The sequence below is a fragment of the Caretta caretta genome, chromosome 1 (assembly GCF_965140235.1).
Source record: "Caretta caretta isolate rCarCar2 chromosome 1, rCarCar1.hap1, whole genome shotgun sequence".
In the NCBI taxonomy this organism is placed as follows: Eukaryota; Metazoa; Chordata; order Testudines; family Cheloniidae; genus Caretta; species Caretta caretta.
Window position 1 is genome coordinate 147,782,339 of NC_134206.1, and position 26,898 is coordinate 147,809,236.

At 40.4% G+C, this 26,898-nt stretch overlaps 1 protein-coding gene across 4 annotated transcripts in view; it reads left to right on the top strand.

Moving 5' to 3' along the window:
• IL1RAPL1 (interleukin 1 receptor accessory protein like 1) overlaps positions 1–26,898 on the top strand; it is a 1,168,446-nt gene that overhangs the window by 1,127,633 nt on the left and 13,915 nt on the right. For 3 of the 4 annotated variants that reach the window (XM_048863466.2, XM_048863455.2, XM_075132046.1), the window contains one exon: positions 6,590–6,733. The exons of the other annotated variant lie outside the window; for it this stretch is intronic. In XM_048863466.2, coding sequence (XP_048719423.1) covers positions 6,590–6,733 — 144 coding nt within the window. The remainder of the gene's footprint in view (positions 1–6,589; positions 6,734–26,898) is intronic. 4 annotated transcript variants of the gene reach the window in all.

Below are 26,898 nucleotides of genomic sequence, written 5' to 3' on the forward strand. Positions count from 1 at the left end.
TTGCACATGCTTCAGTCACACTTTTGATGGCTGTATGGACATACTCTGGGGTCCCCACCAGTGATTGTCCATGGGTAACAATATCTATGAACCTATTCCAGTTGTCTTAAATAAGAGGTTTCAGAGTAGCAGCCGTGTTAGTCTGTATTCGCAAAAAGAAAAGGAGTACTTGTGGCACCTTAGAGACTAACACATTTATTTGAGCATAAGTTTTCATGAGCTACAGCTCACTTCATCGGATGCATCCACTGAATGCATCTGATGAAGTGAGCTGTAGCTCACGAAAGCTTATGCTCAAATAAATTCGTTAGTCTCTCAGGTGCCACAAGTACTCCTTTTCTTTTTTCTTAAATAAGAGTAGATTTTATTGGCACATAGACATCATTACAAATGAAAGGATAGGTACAAAATAGTATATCTGCATATTCCAATGCTCTATAAAGATGAACTACCATAAGCCAAACATTTAAATAATGAATTGTTGTACAGTCCTCATAAAAGTCTTGTTTGCAAAAACAAACAAACAAAAAAGTACTTTTCCTCACCCAGCTTTAATCTTTGTGTGTGTATCACTCTTTCTCCTAGCCTAAACATTGCCTGTTTTTCACTGGGAGTGTCTGTCATATGACCCAAGGTAATGTTCCTCTGTTAGCCAGCTTTCTCCTTACATTATCGGAAACATTTCTTTTCTATGCTAAATTCACTTTGTTAGACAAGTTACTATTTACTTCAGCTGCCAAAACCATTTTTGTCAAGCTTGTGCTGTGTCCTACAGCACCACACGTATGAATTTTAGTCATTATACTGGAATAGTTCCCTTCAAAATCCTATTGCTTATTGTTAAGTTTCATGTAAGAATTCTCAACTCACACTTTCGGAGGTATAGGTTGACCTATACAAGCTGTGTGGCTCGATTGTTCAAGATAAGCAGAATCATGTACGAATATAGAAATGACAAAAATCGGTACCTTATGCCCCAGTGCTGCAGAGAATTATGTACATGCTTAATCTGAGAGAGTCTGAGTAGTCCCACTGCTTTTGATGAGATTACTCACAGTCCTTAAAGTTAAGAAATCTGTGTAAGTCATTTCAAGATTGAGGCCTGACATAGTAGTATAGTTACACAGCTATAAAATCCCATATCCATTGTAAAGTCCTGTGTGCCCCCTTTTGGTCTGGTGTGGTGCTGCAGGCGTGCCCCACCTCAAAGTTTCACGGTAATAGCTTTGCCTGGGGCAAAGAGAAGCCAACAGACGTTAACAAAACAATCCTGTTTTAATAGGGCTTCAGGAAAAAGCAATTACAATAAACAGTTTGTTAGGTCCTCCCCTTAGGACCCAGGTTCAGAGCTCCCAAAGTTAATGTCCACAACAGCAGGTATCCCAGTCTGATTAGGTTAGTCTCCTGGAGCTTGAGAGAAACCACCCCCCACTTCAGCCTGCCTGGCTTCTACTTCCCTGTCCCTACTTAGTTTCCTCTTTCTGTTTTATATAGCCTTGGCCTAGGGTAGGACCGGGCAGGGCCTCCTTGACTACCCCAGGCTTTCCCTACTGTAGGTCCAGCCTGTCCCTTAAACAGATAATACACTATTTCACATCCACTTATAGTTATCCATAATATCCAGAATATCTGAAGCATAATTTGTGTGTAGTAACTCAGTTGTATACAGAGTAACAACTAGTCTCCAAAGGAAGCCAAATGAGTCTAAGGTATGAAGCTCAGGGGATATATTTTCTTTGATTTACTTCTCTGTACAAATAAATAAATAACCTGTGCGACACTGCTGAGGAGGTTTATCAAAAAATAAAGCCAGGTGCAGATCAAAGATACATCCCAGAAGTGCACCTGATAATTACAGTAGGATTAGTGTAAAATGAGTGCATTTATTACCAGCCTTATCATTCTGTATGTTTAGAGAGGGCATGTGCTTTATTTTAATTAGCTGTTTCTTTCACTGGATTGTTTTGCCAAACCATCCAAATAAACAGAAAAAATGTAACCATTGGTCAAAATGCTTGTAGCAAATCTCATTTTAAATTGAAGCAATTTATTCAGAAACCAATCTACTACTGCAGCAGTAATCAATGTGTTTTCCCTTAGAGTAGACCCGTTCTTGTTTTGCTGAAGGACTATTGTTAATTGCCTGTATCTAAATGATTGCTCTGCTCTTGAATGTAACTCTTTGGCACTTGTTCATTTGTTGCGTTTAACAGAATGCCAGTTCCCCTAAGGTTCTGCCTGATAATTTTTCTTTACAATTTTCAACATTCAGTCTCAGTCCCTTAAAGAGAGCAAGGTTTGTCATTTTAACATCATAACACAAAAGCTAAACAGATTTTAAAAGGTTTAAGCTTTTTGTTTCTCCCCTCTGATGTGGAATTGTGCTGAAACTGAATCTTTTTAAAATGCTGCCACTCCAGGCAACTTGAACTTGAGCAGAAAAAGTGCATCACACTTCAAAGAGAGGGTAATGCTTGCTGTAGCAACCAGGCCCAAAGTTTAATACAAAAGATAGAATAAAGCAATGGAGTGTGAAGACAAGTACGTCTTGCTACCTCTGCTTACAGTCTAGTGTTAATGGTCACTACATAACTATATCCAGCTATAATACATCACTTTTCATCGATTGATGTCAAAGTGCTTTAAGGGAGTCAGTATCATTATCCCTATTTTATAGATTGGGAAATCAAGGCACAGGAAAGCTTAGTACAGCCCCCGGGGGTCAGTCAGGCTTGTACTCAGATGGCTAGCCTGTGCCACGACCACAATGGCCACACTGCAGTTTTTAGCACACTTGCTTGAGCAGCATAACTAGTGCAAGTCTGTTTACCGGGGCTGGCAGGTATGCTTCCAGGTGCAGTGTAGACATACCCTTAGGATCAGTGAAAGCTCTTATGAATTTTGCTGTGTTGCTCTGTCAATGGGTATGAGGCAATGCTATATGAATTCAGATTGATTTTATTAAAACGAAATAACTATACATGCTATACCTGCTCTAGAGATGTTTATAGTTCCAGTTATGAAAATTGCACGAAAATGTACTTTAAAAGAGATGCTGTATTGACCAAAGTACTACTTTTCACATAGCATATTAGTTTGCACGTTGATGGTGGAAAGACAACTATGTACAGTGTTTTCTGTTTAATCGCTCAATCGTTAATTTTGGGGAACATTTTGTTTTTGAATAGTAAAGTTTTTCTTGCCTTTAATGCAACATAACAGCAGGCATATAAGTGGTATATTCTGCACCTAGCAACGTACCATATTAATTCCTCATATTCTGGTTACCACTGAACAGCTGCGTCACATGTGGTGCAAAATGATAAACGAGCTGTTGTAAGCCAGTGTAGTGTAATTTCCATTTCCATTTATTTTCCAAAATATTGTATTACTAGCCTATGCAAACTGTATTCTTTTAAAAAAAGAAAAGGAGTACTTGTGGCACCTTAGAGACTAACCAATTTATTTGAACATAAGCTTTCGTGACCTACAGCTCACTTCATCGGATGAATACTGTGGAAAATACAGAAGATGTTTTTATACACACAAACCATGAAAAAATGGGTGTTTATCACTACAAAAGGTTTTCTCTCCCCCCACCCGACTCTCCTGCTGGTAATAGCTTATCTAAAGTGATCACTCTCCTTGCAATGTGTATGATAATCAAGGTGGGCCATTTCCAGCACAAATCCAGGGTTTAACAAGAACGGTTTTAGAAGTTCCCAGAAGTCACCTACTACAGGACAGGCCTAACAAAGAAAATAACAGAACGCCACTAGCCATCACCTTCAGCCCCCAACTAAAACCCCTCCAACGCATTATCAAGGATCTACAACCTATCCTGAAGGATGACCCAACACTCTCACAAATCTTGGGAGACAGGCCAGTCTTTGCCTACAGACAGCCCCCCAACCTGAAGCAAATACTCACCAGCAACCACATACCACACAACAGAACCACTAACCCAGGAACCTATCCTTGCAACAAAGCCCGTTGCCAACTGTGCCCACATATCTATTCAGGGGACACCATCACAGGGCCTAAGAACATCAGCCACACTATCAAAGGCTCGTTCACCTGAACATCCACCAATGTGATATATGCCATCCTATGCCAGCAATGCCCCTCTGCCATGTACATTGGTCAAACTGGACAGTCTCAATGTAAAAGAATAAATGGACAACAAATCAAATGTCAAGAATTATAACATTCAAAAACCAGTCGGAGAACACTTCAATCTCTCTGGTCACTCGATTTCTGATCTCAAAGTGACTATCCTTCAACAAAAAAACTTCGAAAACAGACTCCGAGACACTGCTGAATTGGAATTAATTTGCAAATTGGATACAATTAACATAGGCTTGAATAGAGACTGGGAATGGTTGAGTTATTATAAAAAGTAACCTATTTCCCCTTGTTTATTCCTTCCCCCCCCCCCCACTGTTCCTCCTTGTTAAACCCTGGATTTGTGCTGGAAATGGCCCACCTTGATTATCGTACACATTGTAAGGAGAGTGATCACTTTAGATAAGCTATTACCAACAGGAGAGTGGGTTTGTTTTGGGGGAGTTGGGGGGGGGGGAAGAAAACCTGGATTTGTGCTGGAAATGGCCCACCTTGATTATCATACATATTGTAAGGAGAGTGATCACTTTAGATAAGCTATTACCAGCAGGAGAGTAGGGTGGGGGGAGAGAAAACCTTTTGTAGTGATAAACACCCATTTTTTCATGGTTTGTGTGTATAAAAACATCTGTATTTTCCACAGTATGCATCCGATGAAGTGAGCTGTAGCTCACGAAGGCTTATGCTCAAATAAATTGGTTAGTCTCTAAAGTGCCACAAGTACTCCTTTTCTTTTTTTGCGAATACAGACTAACACAGCTGTTATCTGAAACCTGTATTCTTTTAAGTAAGCCTCCTCTGTACAGACCAGAAAAGTACTGAAAGTATGAAATAACAAGCACTGATCTTAAAAATGTTAACACAAAGGAGTTTCTACCACAGTTTAGAAAAGAATTATATGGAATGTAAATACTTTTATTTTATTTTATTTTATTACACTTCTAGTGTCCTCTGGGGAGCAATGAAACCTTTTTAACAGTTGTGTGTATCAGAGTAATAAAAAGTGTCCATTTATTGGTAGAACATAGTAAAATTAAATGGAACTTTTCTCTAATCTTTTATTTCTTTAATTAAATTGTATAATAATGTATTATTACATATACATAACCAAAAAGTTTACCTGGATAACATGAGGGTTTACATTGCTTAACCCAAGTACATGCTGCCCAAATGGAGGCAAATGTTACGAAGACAGGATGTTGTTTATAGGGCACAGTGCCCCTTAGTAGTGCATTTTGTAAAGTTTTCCTTATGGAACTCTGTATTCTCTTCCAGTTAGGCTTTTTATCAGCCAAAATGTGTCCATTCAATTTCTAAGTCCTGTCCCAGTCCTTCTTCAAAACTGGGGGTTAGAAATATTTAAAATTAATGGGTTTTCCTGGGATATACCAAGTTACTGTTCCTCTCTATTTTTAATGTAGCAAACAAACAAAACCCTTGGAGCTTTGCACAGTTTCATATCTTTTTTTTTCTTTTCACACTCTGATTTCTTATTTGAAAAGTAGTGAGAATAATAACAAAATGGACTCAAAAGAGTTACTTCTGCTTTCTTGAGTATTCATCTACTGAAAGTAGGATCAGCAGACAATGATGTCTATCACTTATTGTTATTATCTGATAAATGACATCACTAAGGAGATTGCTGTTGTCAGACAGATAGTGCTGCATTTGATTGGCTTCTTCCTCCTGAGGGATTGAGCTACATGACAATGATCTCCATCTATCATGTGAATCTTCAGTGGTACAATGTAACAAAGGAAGAGTGGTCATGCTCTGAATCTGAATGTCTGAACTGACAAATTGGGATGATTTGCAACATCTAAACAAAAGCCCTCCCTGTTTAGGGAGAGACAGGGGGAATAACGATGAATTACAGATCAAAAGGAAACTGTCAGATATTAACACATAACTGAGGAATGTGGTTTTTGGGGTTCCAAGGATGATTTGTCTTCATATCCCACAAGCATTTTTATTTATATTTTGAAAAAGTAAAATGGTTATCTTTAATCTAATGCAATTGACAGAAACCCAACATGAAACAGTTGTGTGTTCTGATATTTTGTGTGAGGTGTTGGGGAGGAGGGTTGTGTCTGCCTTCAGCTCCACAAAAGGAGAGCAGTTATATGTGCTTAAAATATGAATGCTGTGACATAATATATCTATTGCGAGCGAAACAGTGATATACAGATATATATTAAACCTGCACAGAACATTGAGTAAAAACAGTTGACTGACTTTTCACATAACCTATTTAAAATGTGGTATGAGGGTATTTACATATATATAAAGGAAAAACTGCATTATCTGTATGTTTCTCAGAGGGTCCCATAAATAATCTGGAAAATTAAATGCAAAAATCCTGCATTTGCATTCTACTGTTATCTTCAACCTGCAAAATATCTCCAGTGTTATCCTTTCTCCAGTTCTGAATGTGGTTGTTATTACATTTTATAATTCTTTGCAGAGCTGATGTATACAGTTGAGCTTGCTGGTGGGCTTGGTGCTATTCTGCTGCTGCTTGTTTGTTTAGTGACTATCTACAAGTGTTACAAGATTGAGATTATGCTCTTCTACAGGAATCATTTTGGAGCTGAAGAACTAGATGGAGGTAAGGCATCTTCTCAGTATGTTTCCTACTTTCTAAATGTGCTGGTCTCTTTTTTCAAGTGGTTAATTTTCATTTTGGAGCAAGAAGTGTTAACAATGCGGCAACCATCAGTGGCGTTTCTCTCACTGCATTAGGCACTGCATTGAAAATGCATCCCTAGACAGCAGATTAGAAGCAATGATTGTTTGACTGATGCATTTGCTGCTCTGCAGATCTCCAGGAGACACCTGTATCTTTTAGATTTTTACTCCCAACACCAAATGTAAATTACAAACATTCTATCAATATTGAAAGCCAACTTCACTTCCCCATAAACAAGTGAGTGTCTTCTCTAATTATATTCCCCCAAAGTATTGAGAGGCTGAAGTGAATCTCAATTTGCTCCTTGTTTAAGCTGATCAGTTTTGATAAACTGTACTGCATGTTTTGGAATTTACCCACCAGTCTATGCTCTTGAGTGTATTACTTACCTGTTTAGAGAGTGGCTAAGGTTGATTAAACTAGTTGTTCTGCAGATGTGGTGATTCAAAGACATCTAGTTTAAACAATAGGAATTGGCATTATTTGCACTGAATTATACACTACTTTTACCATTGAAGAAAAATGTTGTATGTGTCTCTAACCACACTAATCAGTGTCACAGCTGAATAGCAAACTAGGTTGAACACTGGGCTTCGATTAATTAGGCTTGGTGCCTTCAGTCACAGTTCTTGCTGTTTCAGACTGATACCATATGCGTGATACACTATATCCTTATTTACGAAAACCCTATTGAAATAAGGGTGTTAACCACTATTGAAGATACAAAGTATGGCTAGATGATATCCTGTTATATTTTATAGTGTGATGTGTGTGGGATGGGAGATGTTAGTCAAATCTGTCACAGTGAGGATGAACAGAGGCAGTAAAATTATAGGGGTCTATGTAATGTCATAGGATGGTGAACATTATGCCTAAGATCCCCAGGAGTTGACCCACTTCTTCCTACAATATAAAAATATGTGAAGATGTGAAAAAGCTAGTGCCAAAACAACAAAATCAGACTCAAGTAATCTCACCTGCTATACACACCCACACATACCCCCCCCACATAAATATATCAGTATCTTGCATCTCTGTGTCACCTTCTACTGAGAGATCACAGAAAAATGCTTTGCAACATTAATTTGTTAACTCATATAACACCCCAGTGTGATAGATTAGTATTACTACTCTTACGGTGAGGAAACTGAGACTCAGAGAGATTGTGACTTGCTCAGCATCACACAGGTTTTTGGTAGAACCTGCTTTCTTCGTAGTATGACCAAATGTCCCAATTTTATGGGGACAGTCCTGATATTTTGGGCTTTTTCTTATATAGGCTCCTATTACCCCCCACCCCAGTTCCGATTTTTCACACTTGCTATCTGGTCATCCTATTTCTTCGGGAACCAACCTCCCTGACAAAGCAAACTATCCTCTCCTTGTATGGATCTGTCTCCAGCTTGCAGTTCTTGCTTTCTAGAATTTAAGAACCCACATGGTTGGAAACATTACACACTGTAGTCTTATTACTTCACTGACCTGGGGAAGTGAAAATCCATCAGCCATTCTGAGATCCAAATCTCCCATTTAAAAATAGTAACCAAAAAGCACTCTTAGCAAGAAACTGAGTTAGGTTTTTGAAGAGGGAAAAATTAATATAATTGTCTATTTAAGTCAGAATTCTCAGTAAAATAGATTCTGCCATTACAGCAAGTAGAGAAGATGTTCTCTTTAGATAATAAAAACAGCAGAAATTTTATGTGCTTAGCTCTGGTAATATGCTAAGTGAAATATTACTCTGAGATGCCAAGCAAAATAGAAAGTGTTGAATAAATTGGAGCACATCAAAAGCAGAAAGAAAAACCTGTTGCACTGAGGGAGTTACTGCAGCTGGACTTTTTACCCTAAGTGTCTGTTTCACTTAAGTTCTCCAAATTAATGCACATGAAGGAAGGCATAAAGGAAATGCCTTATGGACCAATACGTTATACTTTGTATAGGAAGAAATTGTAGAAGTAGGCTCCTGTCCTTTGTAGTTTTTATTACAAATAAGCATTGTGCTTCATTGTACTTTCCAGAGGCTCTCCACAAAATGCTCTTTTTCAAAATTCTCCCTATCCCTATCTTCTGAGGGGCATTAGCCATGTACCCACATGTTATCCATAATTTACATCATGTTCTGTCATATCCCAGAATAACATTTAGATAAGCAAACATTGACATATTAACAGGCTCTTTTTGTACAGTGTGCTGAATCCACAGAGGATTCCAAACACTCTAAAATTTAGATCCAATTAAATTTCTCAGCAGAAGATATCCCTCAAAATGCAGTGTTCAGTTTCTTTCCTGACTGGAGTGTGAGTCCTGCAGGATAGCAAAGCTCATCATGTTGTCTTCTCTCTTAGCCTTAGAAGAGAACTGCATTCATTTTTCTCATCTTTGCAATCTGATTCCTGTGCAATATGTGGGTAAACTGAAAGATGTATTTGAAAGCAAATTTTTACCTTTAGAGTGAGTGTAACTTAACTTCAGTTAATTCTATCAAGATATTGCAGGTGAATGTGTTCCTTCATAGTTGCTGATCCCTCCCTCTAACCTCAAACTTGGATTATACCACATGACCCCGCCCAAGGAACTAGGCCTTATTTCTTGACTCTCCAGCAAAAATTCTCCCTCATGCTTTACTCCTGTCATGTACCCAAGCCACCTTTGTTCCCAATTGCCAGTTCCCTGCCTCTCCCCCAGAGTTAGACCACCATCAACTCTCATTGTACTTTGCATCTCCCTCAATGTGCCAATACATGTCTTTCAAGTGCCAGTTACATCTCTCCCTCCTCCCCCCATGGTTGTGGAACCTGACCAACTCCTGGCCTTCAGAATAGTCAGTTTCTAGCTATTATCCATATGGAAATTTCAGCGCGCAATAAGATTACTAGGAGGCAGCATGTAATATAGGAAAAAGTGTGGGTTTGGGAACCAGAAATTCCTCCATTTTTAATCCTGAATCCATCACTGACTTGCTCTGTAACCTAGGCAAGTCTCTTCTGTATCATTTTACCCATCTGCTAATTGTAGACATATTATATTTTGGAGTGTTAAGAGAACTAATGAATGTTCTATAACACTGTGAAACACAGGCCAAAATTTTCAAAAATAGAAGCTTACTGGGAGCTTCTGCATGCTCAATACTTTTGAAAATCAGGCCACATAGAAAATCAGGCCTAATCATAGATTTAAGAGTCTAAGTATTTTTTAAAATCTTATACATAGAGTTCTATATAAGTGCTAAGTATAATTATTCTTACAATCTACTGCTAGTAGAAGCTACCTTGACAAGGTATGACATCACTTGTGCCACTAGAGTACACGGTATGTTCCAAATCCCTGAGTGAGCGATTTCATACCAGTTTCCATCCTGCTATAAAGCTAGTTTAACAGTTAATATTTACACAAAAGATTTAATATTTATATTTTTCAAGAAACTGAATGATCTCCAGTGTTGCCTTTTTTCCCCACGAGTAAAATAATTGTAATAACTTAACCAATTGGTATACTCGAATCAACAGAAAAAAATGCAAAATCTTCATGCTAGACAATCCCATAAGTTCTTTCTCCTTTCTTCTCTTGAATATACAAACGTCTTGAAACCAAAAAAAGGAAGATGCTTTACATATATGTAATATATACATATAACATATATTTATATATGTAAAGTTTTGTGTGTATATGTATATGTGTGTGTATATATATTGGTTATATATATGTATATATTTTATACCTCTCCTGGTAGGGAGTGAAATCCTGTCCCCATTGAAGTCAATAGGCATGCCAGGATTTCACCCAGAAAATTTTACCTCTGGATAACAGTGCCATCCTCTGTGCAAAAGTCTTTAATTATTAGGCTCAGATTTATTAAACTGAATGAAAGGCATTTCTCAACTGAAGCAGATGTTTACATACCAAATTCCAGTTGCAATAAATCCAGTGCTAGATTTGAGAATGTATGGACATATGGTATCTCCCCCTCGAGAAATAGTTTCCAAATATTGATGTGGACCCAGAAACAGTGGGACATGCTTGCCAGAATATGGTTAAATGTGGATATCATGACTTCATTAAACTATTAACCAATGAGGAAACACTACCCATCAGAACTGTTCCAGTGGCCCTGGGTTGTACAAACCTACAGTGGGTCTGAGACCATGCCCTTCTACTCCCCCAGGCCTGCTCAGACTGGGTGGAAGCCAGAGTCCCAACCTATTCCCCTCCTGCATGCAGGATGTAGGGGAGATGAGATGAAGGGATCCCCATGCTGTATTAGACATGGAAGCAAACTCCTTCACCATGTAATGTCATGGTCAGGGCCCCTGCCCAAGAGGCACACTGGATTACATAAATCTCACATCAGACCCTTTTTTTAACCCACCCAACCACAATGTAAATGCCAAAGTTGTAATAAATGTAATTTAAATTCAAAAACTGGAGCTCTGGGGTGCTGGATGGAAAGTGAAAAAAAACCTCTCAAAACACAGCCATTGTGCTGCATAGGAAAAATCCCTTCCAGACCCCAAAACAAAATTTGGCAATAAGCTTAGTACCTGGCATAATAAGAGATCCAACTCACTAGATAAGAATGGGGAAGAAGGGGGCTTGAGCAAAGCAAAACTGGCTACCAGCCAACAATGGGCACAAATGATCCCTCCTTCCTACTCTCAGGTCCATGCAGGTCTGTCATGGGCTCAGTCATTCACAGGCAGCAGGATCAGGTAGGACAGACTCAGCCTGGATGGATGCTGTGGGAGACTGCCTCCTCCTACCCCCACACTGCAGGCCATTGGGAGGGAAGGATCAAGAGAACCAGTGGAAGCCCGAGTTTCCCCTTGTGCATTGGCCCACACCCAAGGCAAGTAGTGGAGGTGGTCCATGTATCCTTACTACTCCCAGACTCATTAGTCACACACTTGTTAGTGAGCAAATTTAGCAGGCTTTAGTGCTATCCACGAACTTTTCAGATGAACTCAGAGTAACAATTTAAATTAGTGAGAGCAATGCTTACAGTCTAAAGGAATAAATAAACTCACAAACTGAAGAGTGAAAACGCAGAAGGTGATCAGCCCACCCTGAGTGGCTTTATTTAAAGGAACAGGTAGATAGGAGAACTGAAAATAAGAAATAATAGAAAAAGGCTGAATAAACAAATAAACAGATTAATACTCTAAAACCCACACAAACATTCTTTCTCCTAGCCATCCTCACAAAACCCTGTTACTCATTATACGTGGGGTGAATGGGACAGCTGCCTAAGGTGCAAAGCCACAGGGGCAGAAAAACAATGAAAAAAAAAAACCGGTAGGAGGCGTGAAAATGCCTTCTTGCCCCAAATGCTAAAATGCCTAGTTATGGCTCTGTCATCATGGGCTGGCTAAGAATGCTGTCAGGATTCAGTGGAAACAATTTCAGTTTTTTAGAGTAATAATGTTGGCTAAGTTGGGGGTGGTGCAACATTGTAGCACTCCTATGAGATCCCACAGGGTGAGCCACTCTGTACCAGTGAAGTTTGGGAGTCTTCTTACTAAACTGCTATCAGATGTTATTCATTCACTCCATTTCCTTGATCCTTGCTGGAACAGGAACTAGTTGATGATAAGAAGGTCAGAGTGCCCTCTCTCTCCTCATAACAGTCCTTCCACTCCTGCCTCAGTCCCCTTGCTCGATGTGCCTCCTGGCAGAGTCTTTCAGACTGGTTCTTTGCAGAGGAGGATTTAACAGCTTTAAATGAGAACTCTGTTGCCCTCATCAGCTCTCTAACTCAAGCTTCAACTTGGAGAAATGCCCCTGGCTTTGCATTGATTCAGAAGGTCTGTGGTGACATTTTCTACTCTATGTTGGTTGCTTTCTGAAAAGGAGAGCTTCCATTGCTTTTGGCACTGGGAGCCAAATCAGTGCTGAACTTAGAAGGCTTGGCAGGGCAGTTTCTGTCTTGGAATCACTGTTGGAAGTGGGACTGCTTATATAAACCACCTTCCTATGGGCACCTTCTCCTTCACCCCCATTTCTGTAGCAAAATACTGGCAAGGCTCACATGGGATCATCCACATCAGATTTTGTCAAGACAAAAGAAAGTCATCAATAGTTCTTTATAACTTCTGTGGATTGTGAGTTAAGCTGAACAGGAACAAGGCACTTCTTATTCTGAAACATGTGGAGGTAATCAGGAACAACTCTATGTGTAGACAAGCCCATGCATTATGAAAAAAGGAGGACACCTTTAAGAATCTTTTAATATGAATTAGCTGCTAATACCTTGGGATATAATTTTTGCAAATGGTCTAGGCATCTTGGAAAGTATTTTTGTTAATGATTAGGCCATACAGGTATGACAACTCTGCAATTGCTGCTGAAGCTAGTGACACATTCCCACTTACAGAATCTCCCCTGGGGACCAATGAAATAACACTGCAGTAACAACCTTGAGTGTGCATGAGTTCTAATTGGCTGCGGGCACAGTTTGCTAATAAGAAATGTTATTTCTTGAAGATCAATTTTGAATTTTATCAAATAAAGCAGCTACACAGAAATGCAGCTTTAATCCTTCCAAATGTTAGTAGTAGAATTAGAGGTAGAATTATACAGAAGCAGGATTTCTCCTCTTAATTAAAATTTATATTCTCACAGTGTTGACTCACTTTAAATCTTTTTAGTTTTATGCATTTGGCTGCATTTGAAATGTCATTCAAAAAGTAAAATCACAATTTATATCTGCATATGGGGGTTTGTAGCTTGTATCCCTGAAACTTATTGATTAAAAGAAAAATGGGTTCTATTGTTAGTGTCTTCCTAATTTTTTTATTGCAATTAAGGCATAATTTTAACTGAAATTAACATAAAAATTAACATTATCATAGTAATGTCCTTTATAAGATTAACTGTAAGAAGACAGATATAGCTACCTGTTCCAGAAATAGAATAGAAATAAATAACTGTTCAAAGGTATACATTATCATGTTAAAAATTGCATATGAGTTAGCAAAGCCCTTCATATAGCATAGAAAGTGTGGGTAGGTATTTCCACTATATGATCTCTTCTGGGCCTTAGCCAGGTGCTCTATCAAATATTTACATGCTTTGGAGTGTTCTAATAGCAAAGGTCATCCTAGCATTTATTACGTTCTTTTGACCCCAAAGTAGTCTCAAAGATATGAGAGGTTTGAAGATCACAGCTGACATAACCCAGTCTGGCAGACTTACTTGAAGTTAGTTGTGCTGTATGTTAGAGAAGGGAAATGAGTGACTGTACTCTTTTCATTTTTTTTTTTTAAACCTAAGGAAAATTGGAGTCTGTTTCAAGACATAGGCTGAGGGTCTGTGTTTTCAAACCATTTTTTCCTCATTCTAATTCAGGAAACTATGTAACTGATTTTTCAGATCCCTGGTAGTTTGGGGGGTGGGGGGTGGAAAGGTTGGGTTAGAACCAAATTTGAAAATTCTGACAAATTTCAGCAAATTGAAAAAGTCTATTTTGGGTGAACAAACCATTTCATTCAACCTGAAATATTTTGTTTCTTGGCAGTTTTACAAGGTTGGATTCACAAAGGAAGAGGTGGCCAAAGGAAGAGGTGGTAATGCCTCCCTTATAAGGTTTAGCCCAGTGGTTAGAGCAGAGATTGGCAACCTTTGGCACACAGCCTGCCAGGGTAAGCCCCCTGGTGGGCCGGGTCGGTTTGTTTACCTGCCATGTCAGGTTCGGCCGATCGTAGCTCCCACTGGCCGCATTTTGCCACTCCAGGCCAATGGGGGCTGCGGGAAACGGCAAGGGCTGAGGGATGTGCTGGCCGTTACAAACCGGCCCGGCCCGCCAGGGGACTTACCCTGGTGGGCCGCGTGCTAAAGATTGCCGATCCTTGGGTTAGTGCTCTCAGCTGGAATGTGGAAAACCCAGGTTCAGTTCAACTCTGCCTGATGGGAGAAAGGATGTGAATAGGGGCAATGTTCCCTCTAATTTTTGACAGGCCGTGTGCACAAAAAATTTCTTCCCTGCAAATTTTTGTGTGCGCGGTGTTTCACCGTGTGCGCAGGGTTTAGGATCTGTGTGCATGCGCGCAGCTTAGAGGAAACAGTGAATGGGGGCTCCCACACCTCTTAGGAGAGTGCCCTAAGCACCAGACTATGGGGTGTTCTGATGTGGGACTCTCTGTTGAAGTTGTTCCACTTTGGATAAATAATTAATCACTGGTGCAAGGACGTGAACCTGAGTCTCCCATCTCCTTGTTGAGTGCTGTAAGCAGCAGGCTATAGGGACACTTTATTTCTCTTGCCCACAGACTATTTAATTATTTATACAAAAATGGCTTCAACAGAGGAAGCTGAAAAAATCCCAACCTACGCTACCCACCTGTGACCAGAAAAGCAAAGCAAATCTTACCCTTGCAAGGCTGCCTCCCAGTTCACAAATTGCATTAGCCTATGAATTCATCCAAAGAATAATGCAATCAATATTTTTCTTCGTGTTTAGTCTCTGCTGACCTTTCATAGATCACTCAGGTAGCATTTAGTGCGTGTTCATTCTTTGGATACCTTATAGTAATATTCCTTCTGTAGTTTTTACATTCGACTAGCAAACATTTTGCAGCAATAGAGAGAATAGTTAATATCACTGTCTTTTAAATGTCATAATCTTTTTAGAACTCTAAAGCTCGTATAAGAGTGTCTGGATTTTCATATCAATCTTCTGAGACTCTAATGTTTCTAATATTTTATTTAACAAGTAGTAAATCTTCAGAAGTAGAATTTAATTTAAATTTTTACTGTTAATGAGAGCAACTGAGAGTGAATCTAAACATGTTTTTTTCTAATTTCATTAGATATATGAAATTAGAACAAAGCTCAGCAAAAGTTCTACCATTAATAATAGATTACTCCGTTTGGTTTTGTTAATTAAATAATATTCTATCTGGTGTATCTATCAATGCCATATTTGAGTTTTGACAATTTCAAGTCAGCAAAAATATAGATGATAAAACTTTGTATGTTTGAAATAGTGGCACTGTATTAATCTTTCAGACCTCTTACACCAGATTTTCACTTGCTCTGAATTATTACCTATTTTCAGGCAATATTAGCTGTGTTTCAGAAATTCAGTTTTTTAGGGAAAAGGCTTATATTAGTATTCATATAAAACACCCTACAAACAGTGTAATTTATTCATGAGATTTATCATGAGATTTAGGCTTCTAAAATTCAAAAAGAGTTAATGAATTGATTGGAAGGTAGCAAAATAACTAAACGAAAGCTCATTACAGAATTAGTTCACTTGCTATTTAAATGTGTGCAGTTTGGGGGTAAGATGTAGCTGGGCCTCCAAACCTCAATCACTATTGAAACAAGTTTGAGAATCTCAACGTAATCCCAAATGTTGCATGTCAGAAAGCCACCAGATAAATTAGCATAATTGTCTTTGTTTGAAAAGCTGGAAGTATATTAACTGAGCTACTATAACTTGGGAATTTTTCACATTAAATGCTTGCACTATGGCTATCCCAATGCTAACAGACCCTTACTTTCATAAACACTAAAATTGACTCACCGTTATTTAAATGCATGATGAGTTTCATTTTTCTATTAACCTTCAATAAATGTTAGGGGAAGAAATCATTTTTAAATTTTGCAAAGACTCATGATGACTTTAGATTCTCCGGATGCCTAGGCAGTCAGACAAACATTTCAATTACACTCTTCACTATGTTGAGGGAGATGGAAAAGAGATGCCTGCAATACATTCGGTGTATTCACAAATTATGAAGCCCACTCAAATTAGAACTTGTTACTATTGTTTTGAAATGGCTAAAATCATTGGGAAAAATCTCTTGATACCTATTTAAATAATTTCTTATCGAACAAGGTAATTAAAAATAGCAAAGCTTGCTGTATGAAATTGCCTTTGAATCAGTATGGCATTGATGAATCTGGTCTCATTTCTATTTCTTTTCTTGAAATCCCAGTTATGTCTGAATCTATTCTATGCTGAAATGTACTCTGGGGAAGGTGGAGAATTAGTTATCCATCAAGTTTCTCACTGATCTAGAAATGGAACGTCTGTTAAAGTCAGAAGTGGCTTGCTGGCTACAGTTAGCAGCAAAGGAATCTGCATGTGATCAGCTCTGTTTAATCTAGTAGAGGTTTCTGCAGTTAATATTAATTTCTCTACAGCAGTGTTTCCAAGACTTTGGATGCCGCTTGTTCAGGGAAAGCTCCTGGTGGGCTGGGCCGGTTTGTTTACCTGCCGCGTCCGCAGGTTTGGCCAATCACGGTTCCCACTGGCCCCGGTTCGTCACTGCAGAACAATGGGGTCCGTGGGAAGCAGCGCGGGCCGAGGGTTGTACCGGCCACCATTTCCTGCAGCCCCCATTTGCCTGCAGCAGTGAAGCACGACCAGTGGGAGCCGCAATCAGCCGAACCTGCGGACGCGGCAGGTAAACAAACCGGCCCGCCGGTTTGGGAGTTTGGGAAACGCTGCTCTACAGGATTTCAGGAGACATGAGAGAGATGAAGAGTCTAACTAGCTGTAAGGTTCATTAAAAGTAAGCCTTGGACCTAGCAATGCTACTTGTGACATTTGTCCAAACAGTGTTGGTTTTTCCATGTTAACTGCTTTGTGGTCAAGTACATTGCATCTGCCACACAGCAGAATTTGTGATCTGCTTCAATGGGGCTGACCACAACCAACTGACTCACATGCACTCCATGAAATGATATACTTTTATCCACAAGTGTAATTCTTATGGCCTGATTCAGCAAAAATATCTGCAGTCGTTAAGGCCATTTAAATCCTCAAAGGCCACAGAGGGCTGAATGGTGGCCAACCTATTAATAGGTCAGGTGTGCACATAATACCACTCATTCCAAGTAGAGTCTATCATTCAGCACCTGGAAAAGTGTAAGACAACTTTTGTGCATTGGCTCACATCCTTTTGCATGTATCATTAGTTCTCCCATTGACTTCAGTGGAGCCAGCATTTCACCCTTAATATCTACCTTGCAGAGCCAGTTTAGACAATGTTGGCAGATAGGCAGCTCATTGGGCCTCCACAACACAGAGATTGTAGAAATGATACCTAGAGGTTTGCCTTTATGTTTCACTGCTACAGAGTGCAGGGATACAAGCTGCTTTGTGCTGACCGAGACCTCTGTGGAGATACCTTGAGCCCCTATAAGGGAAATTATGCACACTGTATCTGGACCCATTCCCTACTGGTCCCCTCTGTGTGGAACTAATGAAACCCATCTCTCCCCTTCCCATCCCCCACCCCCTGTTGGCATGGCAGAGTTGTTTGAGGGAGGCTAAGATGGAGGAAGCTATACACTGAACTTGTGCTTTGCAGCTGGGGCCTCAATTGCATAGCTATGCTGGGGATAGGGAGAGGGCAAACTGGTTCAAACTAGTCTCACTGCCGGCTTTATTTTTTTAGTTGTTTCAAATGAGTCATGTAATAAACAGTTCACAAAAATGTCTATAGTAGTAATTCTTTCCCCCTCTACAGCTACATGTTTATAAATATGCATGGGGCTGTCATAGGATGTCATATGTCATGTAGGCTTGTGTCGATTGAATCACTTCACATAATATAATGTGATTGTGCAGCCCAACTTGATACAGTGCAAGGTGTGCTACCCTGATAAATAGCTAGAAAGAGCAATCTTCAAATAGTTAAAGGAAATTGAGCTCTCACAAATAAAGGTGATATTTAGAGTTTGCTTTTAATCTCTACCAACGAAAAGATTCAGAGGAAATCTTCAGCTTCCTTGTCTTTGTGTGGTAATTAGCAGGTATTTTTCCTGCTAAATGTGGGAGGAAGCAGGCAGTGAATGACTGTGATTCAGTTTACCACTAATGCATGCAAGCCTCAGAAAAACAAATCTTTGAAATGGCATAATCTATACTTAAAGCCAAAGTGCAAGCAACAATCAATCACATTTTCATTCTGAAGATGCACTGATAGCAGCTTTAATAGCACTTCTTATGCTAATGAAGAGAAATTAGTAAATTCTCATTTGAAAGAGGAGATTGTATTGTCATCATGTCTCTAGGTTTTGCTTTTGGCTGTGGGTTTTTGGTTTTGTTTCTGTTTTTTCATGTGCTGAATTTGTATGAACTGATTTTGAACCCAGGCGAAGGATGTTGATGTAGAGGGAGATGGCTTCCATGATGGCAAGGGTGATGTTCTAAGGAAGAAGAAAAGGAGTACTTGTGGCACCTTAGAGACTAACCAATTTATTTGAGCATGAGCTTTCGTGAGCTACAGCTCACTTCATCGGATGCATACCGTGGAAACTGCAGCAGACTTTATATACACACAGAGAATATGAAACAATACCTCCTCCCACCCCACTGTCCTGCTGGTAATAGCTTATCTAAAGTGATCATCAAGTTGGGCCATTTCCAGCACAAATCCAAGTCTGCTGCAGTTTCCACGGTATGCACCCAATGAAGTGAGCTGTAGCTCACGAAAGCTCATGCTCAAATAAATTGGTTAGTCTCTAAGGTGCCACAAGTACTCCTTTTCTTTTTGCGAATACAGACTAACACGGCTGTTACTCTGAAACCGTTCTAAGGAAGGTTGTTAATGTTGTAGAGTTTCTGGAGGAAGTTGCTTGTGTATTGGAGTAAAGTGGCCACTTGTGTGGTTTGAGCATGGTTTGTATGAGTCCCAGTATTCCTTCAGTAAGAGATTCATGGCCAGATATGATGGGTCTGCCTGGATTCCCTTGTTTCTGTATCTTGGGAAGTGTGTAGAAGGTCTCTGGAGTGGGTTTGTGGGGTATGAGTTTGTAGAGTTTCTCTTGGAATTGTTTGGGGAAGGATTTGATTATACTCTTAAATTCCTGAGTGAATTGCAATGTAAGGTCTTCTCTGAGTTCTTTATAATAGATGCTGTCAGAGAACCTCACTGATGTAGTCATTATGGTTGAGGACTACAATGGTACCCTCTTTGTCTGCTGGTTTGGTCACTGTCTGGTGATTGAATTTCAGGGACTGTATTGCTGTGCTCTGAGAGGTGGAGCGATTATGGTGGATGTAATATTTGATAGGGATTTCAGAGTCAGTCTTTTTTTCCCCCGACCAATCAATGTAATGATCAAGAGTGTGGTTTTGTCTGCTGTTGGGGGTGCAGTGAGCTGATTCATTTTTCCTATGACTGTTGGTGGGGACATGGCAGTTGTGATCCAGTTGTCCTACACAATCAAAACATCTGATCTACCTCATCCAGTGCACTAAATGCTGCAATAACAATTATGTGAGTGAAAAAAATCAATCATTATGCTCCCCAATAAACTCATAGAAAAACGATAAAAGATAATGTCATATCATCAATCAGCAAACACTTTTCAAAAAATGATCACTCTATCTTTGACCTCCCTGTCCTCATCGTCAAAGGAAACCTGCATAACACCTTCAAAAGATGAGCCTGGAAGCTTAAATTCATAACTCTGCTAGATAGTAGAAATCCATTAACTCACTAAAGACACTGCATTTATGGCTCATTACAACACTCAGTAATCCACTATTCCTCCTTTGTTCTATGACTGCAGAAGTATTAACTTCCCACTTCATCTTGAATGGTCTCTTGCAACATGTGTTAATTCCTTATGCTAAACAATCTTTTCCACCTTGTGTTTAATTGTGACAGTCTGGCCTGGTCAACACTACAGAATTAGGTCAACGCAAAGCAGCTTAGGTCAATCTAACTAGGGACGTAGAATTTGAAAGTGTAAGGCAGCTTCGGTGAAAGCGATCATGAAATGGTAATGTTCATGATTCTAAGGAATGGTGGGAGGGAAAGCAGCACAATAAAGATAATGGATTTCAAGAAGACAGACTTTAGCAAACTCAGTGAGTTGGTAGGTAAGATCCCATGCAAAGCAAGTCGAAAGGGAAAACCAGTTCAAGACTGTTAGCACTTGTTTAAAGAGATATTATTAAGGACACTAGAGCAAGCTATACTACTGCATAGGAAAGATAGGAAGTGTGGCAAGAGATCACCCCAGCTTAACCAGGAGATCTTCAATGATCTGAAACTCCAAAGAGAGTCCTACAAAAAGTGGAAACTAGGTCAAATTACAAAGGATGAATATAAACAAATAACACAAGTATGTAGGGACAAAATTAGAAAGGCCAAGGCACAAAATGAGACTGAGCTAGCTAGAGGGATAAAAGGTAACAAGAAAATATTCTGCAAATACATTAGAAGCAAGATGAAGACCAAGGACAGGGTAGGCCTATTACTCAATGGGGGTAGGGGGGGCGGGGTAACAGAAAATATTTCCAACACACCTCTGAACAACGTACTAATCCACAGAGACCTTCCTACCAACACTACAAAAAGAAGGATTCTGGGTGGACTCCTCCTGAAGGTCAAAACAACTGACTGGACTTCTACATAGAATGCTTCCGCTGATGTGCATGGGCTGAAATTGTGGAAAAGCAGCATCACTTGCCCCATAACCTAAGCCGTGCAGAACACAATGCTATCCATAGTCTCAGAAACAACTCTGACATCATAATCAAAAAGGCTGACAAAGGAGGTGCTGTTGTCATCATGAATAGGTCGGAATATGAACAAGAGGCTGCTAGGCAGCTCTGCAACACCACTTTCTACAAGCCATTACCCTGTGATCCCACTGAGGGTTACCAAAAGAAATTACACCATTTGCTCAAGAAACTCCCTGCCAGCAATGCTCCTCTGCCATATACATTGGTCAAACTGGACAGTCTCTACGTAAAAGAATAAATGGACACAAATCAGATGTCAAGAATTATAACATTCATAAACCAGTCGGAGAACACTTCAGTCTCTCTGGTCACTTGATTACAGACGTAAAAGTCGCAATATTACAACAAAAAAACTTCAAAAACAGACTCCAATGAGAGACTGCTGAATTGGAATTAATTTGCAAACTGGATACAATTAACTTAGGCTTGAATAGAGACTGGGAGTGGATGGGTCATTACACAAAGTAAAACTATTTCCCCATGTTTATTCTCCCCCACACACACACCCCACTGTTCCTCAGACGTTCTTGTCAACTACTGGAAATAGCCCACCTTGATTATCACTACAAAAGATTTTCTCCTCCCCCCCGCTCTCCTGCTGATATTAGCTCATCTTAAGTGATCACTCTCCTTACAGTGTGTATGATAACACCCATTGTTTCATGTTCTCTGTGTATATACATCTCCCCACTGTATTTTCCACTGAATGCATCTGGTGAAGTGAGCTGTAGCTCACGAAAGCTTATGCTCAAATAAGTTTGTTAGTCTCTAAGGTGCCACAAGAACTCCTTTTCTTTTTTAGAAAATATGGAAGTGGCAGAAGTGTTAAATGACTTTTTTGCTTCCATTTTCACCAAAAAGATTAATAGCAATTTGGACATCTAACATAGTTAAAATGAGGTAGCATCAGAGGCTGGAATAAAGAAAGACCAAGTTCAAAATTACTTAGACAAGTTAGGTGTCTGCAAGTCACCAGACCTGATGAAACACATTCTAGAATACTCAAGAAGGTGACTGAGGAGATATCTGAGTCATTAGCGATTATCTCTGAAAAGTCATGGAAAACAGGAAAGATTTCAGAGCACTGGGAAAGGGCAAATATAGTGATAATCTATAAAAAGAGAAATAAGGACAACCCGGGGAATTACAGACCAGTCAGATTAACTTTCAGTACCCAGAAAGATAATGGAGCAAATAATTAAACAATCAATTTGCAAACACTTAGAAGATAATAAGGTGATAGGTAACAGTCAGAATGGATTTGTCAAAAAGAAATCATGTCAAATCAACCTAATAGCTTTCTTTGACAGGGTAGCAAGCCTTGTGGATGGCGGGAAGCAGTTGATGTGGTATATCTTGACTTTAATATGGCTTTTGATACTATCTTGCATGACCTTCTCATAAACAAACTAGGGAAATACAACCTAGATGGAGATACACTCACTTAGCATTGTAGTTATGTTCCTGCAAAATGAGACTTTAAGCAAAATGATGTTAAGTGAATCCAATTTCCCCATAAGAATTAATGTAAATAGGGGCAGTCAGGTTCCAGGGAAATTTTTTTCACCAGACAAAAGACTATATTTTGTGTGTGTATATATATATATCCATATATACATATATGTGTGTGTGTGTGTTTATATATATATACATGTGTGTATGTGTGTGTGTGTATACACACACACACACACACTATAAGTTTTAAACAAACAATTTAATACTGGTACACAGCAATGATGATTGTGAAGCTTGGTTGAGGTGGTGAAGTCAGAGGGTGGGATATTTCCATGGGGATGCCTTACTGCTAAATGATGAACTAGCAATTGGCTGAGCCCTCAAGGGTTAACTCGTTGTTAACATAGCCTCACACTTTACAAGGCAGCACAAATGGAGGGAGGGGAGACAGCATGGCAGACAGAGATACACACCGTATCATGGCAGACAGAGATACACACCGTGTGCATTTCCCCTTCAAGTACGCTGACCCCACTCTTAAGTACACTGCCTTGTTAAGTAGATCAGCAAGCTGAGACTGCAGCTTCTGCCAGGAAGCTCCCTCCCTAGTGAGCCCTGTCGTGTGTCCCCCTGCTCTATGGAAATTGGGTAAGCAGGGGCAGGGGGACACCCTGACATTAGCCCCTCTCTTTCTTCCCTCCCCCCACCCAGCAATCAGGAAGCTCCCAGGAGCAGCTCCAAGGCAGAGGGCAGGAGCAGCACATGGCAGTGGGGGGAGGGACAGCTGAACTGCCAGCAATTGGTAGCCTGCTGGGCGGCTGCTGCACAGGGAACTTAGGGGAGGGGAGAGCTGATGGGGGGCTGCCGGTCCACCCTGGTTCCAAGCCCCCACCAGATAGCTCCAATGGGCTGCTCTTTCTGCAAGCAGTGGACAAAGCAGGTGGCTGCCAAATGACGTTATAAGGGAGCATTGCATAATTTTAAACGAGCATGTTCCCTAATTGATCAGTGACATTACAATGAAACAACGTTAACCGGGACGACTTTAAGTGAGGAGTTACTGTACTATAAGGTGGGTGCATAACTAGCTGGAAAATCGTTCCCAGAGAGGAGTTAACAGTGGTTCACAGTGAAGATGGAAGAGCATTTTGAGTGGGGTCATGCAGAGATCAGTTCTGGGTCCAGTTCTGTTCAGTATCTTCATCCATGATTTAGATAATGGCATATAGAGTACACCTATAATCTTTGTTAATGACACCACAGTGGTAGGGGTTGCAAGTGCTTTGGAGGAAAGGATTAAAATTTAAAATTATCTGGGTAAACTGGAGAAATGGTCTGAAGTAAATAGGATGAAATTCAATAAGGACAAATGCAAAGTACTCCATGTAGGAATGAACAATCAGTTGCACACATACAGAATGGGAAATGACTGCCTAGGAAGGAGTACTGCGGAAAGGGATCTGGGGGTCATAGTGGATCAAAAGCTATATATGAGTCAACAGTGTAACACTGTTTCAAAAAAAGCAAACATCATTCCTTGATGTATTAGCAGGATTGTTGTAAGCAAGACATGAGAAGTAATTCTTCCGCTCTACTCCACACTGATAAGTCCTCAACTGGAGTACTGTGTCCAGTTCTGGATGCCACATTTCAGATAGGATGTGGACAAATGGAGAAAGTCAAGAGAAGAGCAACAAAAATGATTAAAGGTCTAGAAAACATGGGAGGATTGAAAAAAAAACTAACCTTTGTTTTTAGTCTGGAGAATAGCAGACTGAGAGGGGACATGATAACACTTTTCAAGTATATAAAAGGTTATTACAAGGAGAAAGGAGAAACATGTTTTCCTTAACTTTTGAGGATAGGACAAGAAGCAATGGGCTTCAACTGCAGCAAGGGCAGTTTCAGTTGGACATTAGGAAAAACTTCCTGTCAGAGTAGTGAAACACTGGTATAAATTGGCTAGGGAGATTGTGAAATGTCCATCATTGGAGATTTTTAACAGCAGATTAGAAAAACACCTGTCAGGGATGGTCTAGATAATACTTAGACCCGTCATGAATGCAGGGGACTGGACTAGATGACCTCTCAAGATCTCTTCCAGTCATAGAATCATAGAATATCAGGGTTGGAAGGGACCTCAGGAGGTCATCTAGTCCAACCCCCTGCTCAAAGCAGGACCAATCCCCAACTAAATCATCCCAGCCATGGCTTTGTCAAGCCTGACCTTAAAAACGTCTAAGGAAGGAGATTCCACCACCTCCCTAGGTAACGCATTCCAGTGTTTCACCACCCTCCTAGTGAAACTTTTTTTCCTAATATCCAACCTAAACCTCCCCACTGCAACTTGAGACCATTACTCCTTGTTCTGTCATCTGCTACCACTGAGAATAGTCTAGATCCATCCTCTTTGGAACCCCCTTTCAGGTAGTTGAAAGCAGTTATCAAATCCCTCCTCATTCTTCTCTTCTGCAGACTAAACAATCCCAGTTCCCTCAGCCTCTCCTCATAAGTCATGTGTTCCAGACCCCTAATCATTTTTGTTGCCCTTCGCTGGACTCTTTCCAATTTATCCACATCCTTCTTGTAGTGTGGGGCCCAAAACTGGACACAGTACTCCAGATGAGGCCTCACCAATGTCGAATAGAGGGGAACGATCTGCTGGCAATGCCCCTACTTATACATCCCCAAATGTCATTGGCCTTCTTGGCAACAAGGGCACACTGTTGACTCATATCCATCTTCTCGTCCACTGTAACCCCTAGGTCCTTTTCTGCAGAACTGCTGCCTAGTCATTCAGTCCCTAGTCTGTAACGGTGCATGGGATTCTTCCGTCCTAAGTGCAGGACTCTGCACTTGTCTTTGTTGAACCTCATCAGATTTCTTTTGGCCCAATCCTCTAATTTCTCTAGGGCCCTCTCTATCCTATCCCTGCCCTCCAGCGTATCTACCTCTCCTCCCTCCCAGTTTAGTGTTATCTGCAAACTTGCTGAGGATGCAATCCACACCATCCTCCAGATCATTTATGAAGATATTGAACAAAACCGGCCCGAGGACCCGACCCATGGGGCACTCCACTTGATACCGGCTGCCAACTAGACATGGAGCCATTGATCACTACCCATTGAGCTTTCTATCCACCTTATAGTCCATTCATCCAGCCCATACTTCTTTAACTTACTGGCAAGAATACTGTGGGAGACCGTGTCAAAAGCTTTGCTAAAGTCAAGGAACAACACGTCCACTGCTTTCCTCTCATCCACAGAACCAGTTATCTCATCATAGAAGGCAATTAGATTAGTCAGGCATGACTTGCCCTTGGTGAATCCATGCTGACTGTTCCTGATCACTTTCCTCTCCTCAAGTGCTTCAGAATTGATTCCTTGAGGACCTGCTCCATAATTTTTCCAGGGACTCAGGTGAAGCTGACTGGCCTGTAGTTCCCAGGATCCTCTTTCTTCCCTTTTTTAAAGATGGGCACTACATTAGCCTTTTTCCAGTCGTCCAGGACTTTCCCTGATCGCCATGAGTTTTCAAAGATAATGGCCAATGGCTCTGCAATCACATCCGCCAACTCCTTTAGCACTCTCAGATGCAGCACATCCGGCCCCATGGACTTGTGCTCGTCCAGCTTTTCTAAATAGTCCCGAACCACTTCTTTCTCCACAGAGGGCTGGTCAGCTCCTCCTCACCGGTCCTACGAGTCTATGATTCTACAAGTGTTTAATTTAAATTTTGCTCCCACTGATATAACTACCCAACTATGCCAACTTAATAACTCCACATCCATGAGTGGCGTAGTGTCAAGGTCAATGTAGTTAGGGCGAAGCAGTGTCAGTGTAGACACTGTGTTGTTTATGTCAACTGTTACTGGCTTTCAGGAGCCTTTCTATAATGCCCCACAGTAACAGTACAATAGATACAAGCTATGCTGGTGACGATATGTACCGCTGACACAAGCAGCAAAGTGTAGACACACATAAGTGATGTAATTACTGTGGTAGCTGTATGCTGATGTAAGCTAGGTCAACTTAATTTTGTATGTAGGCATGGCCTCTGAGTCAGGCACGCCAGAACAGACGGACCAGAGGAAGAGGCAGTGCGGGGACGGGGCACGGGGGCAGAGGTGGTGTGAGGT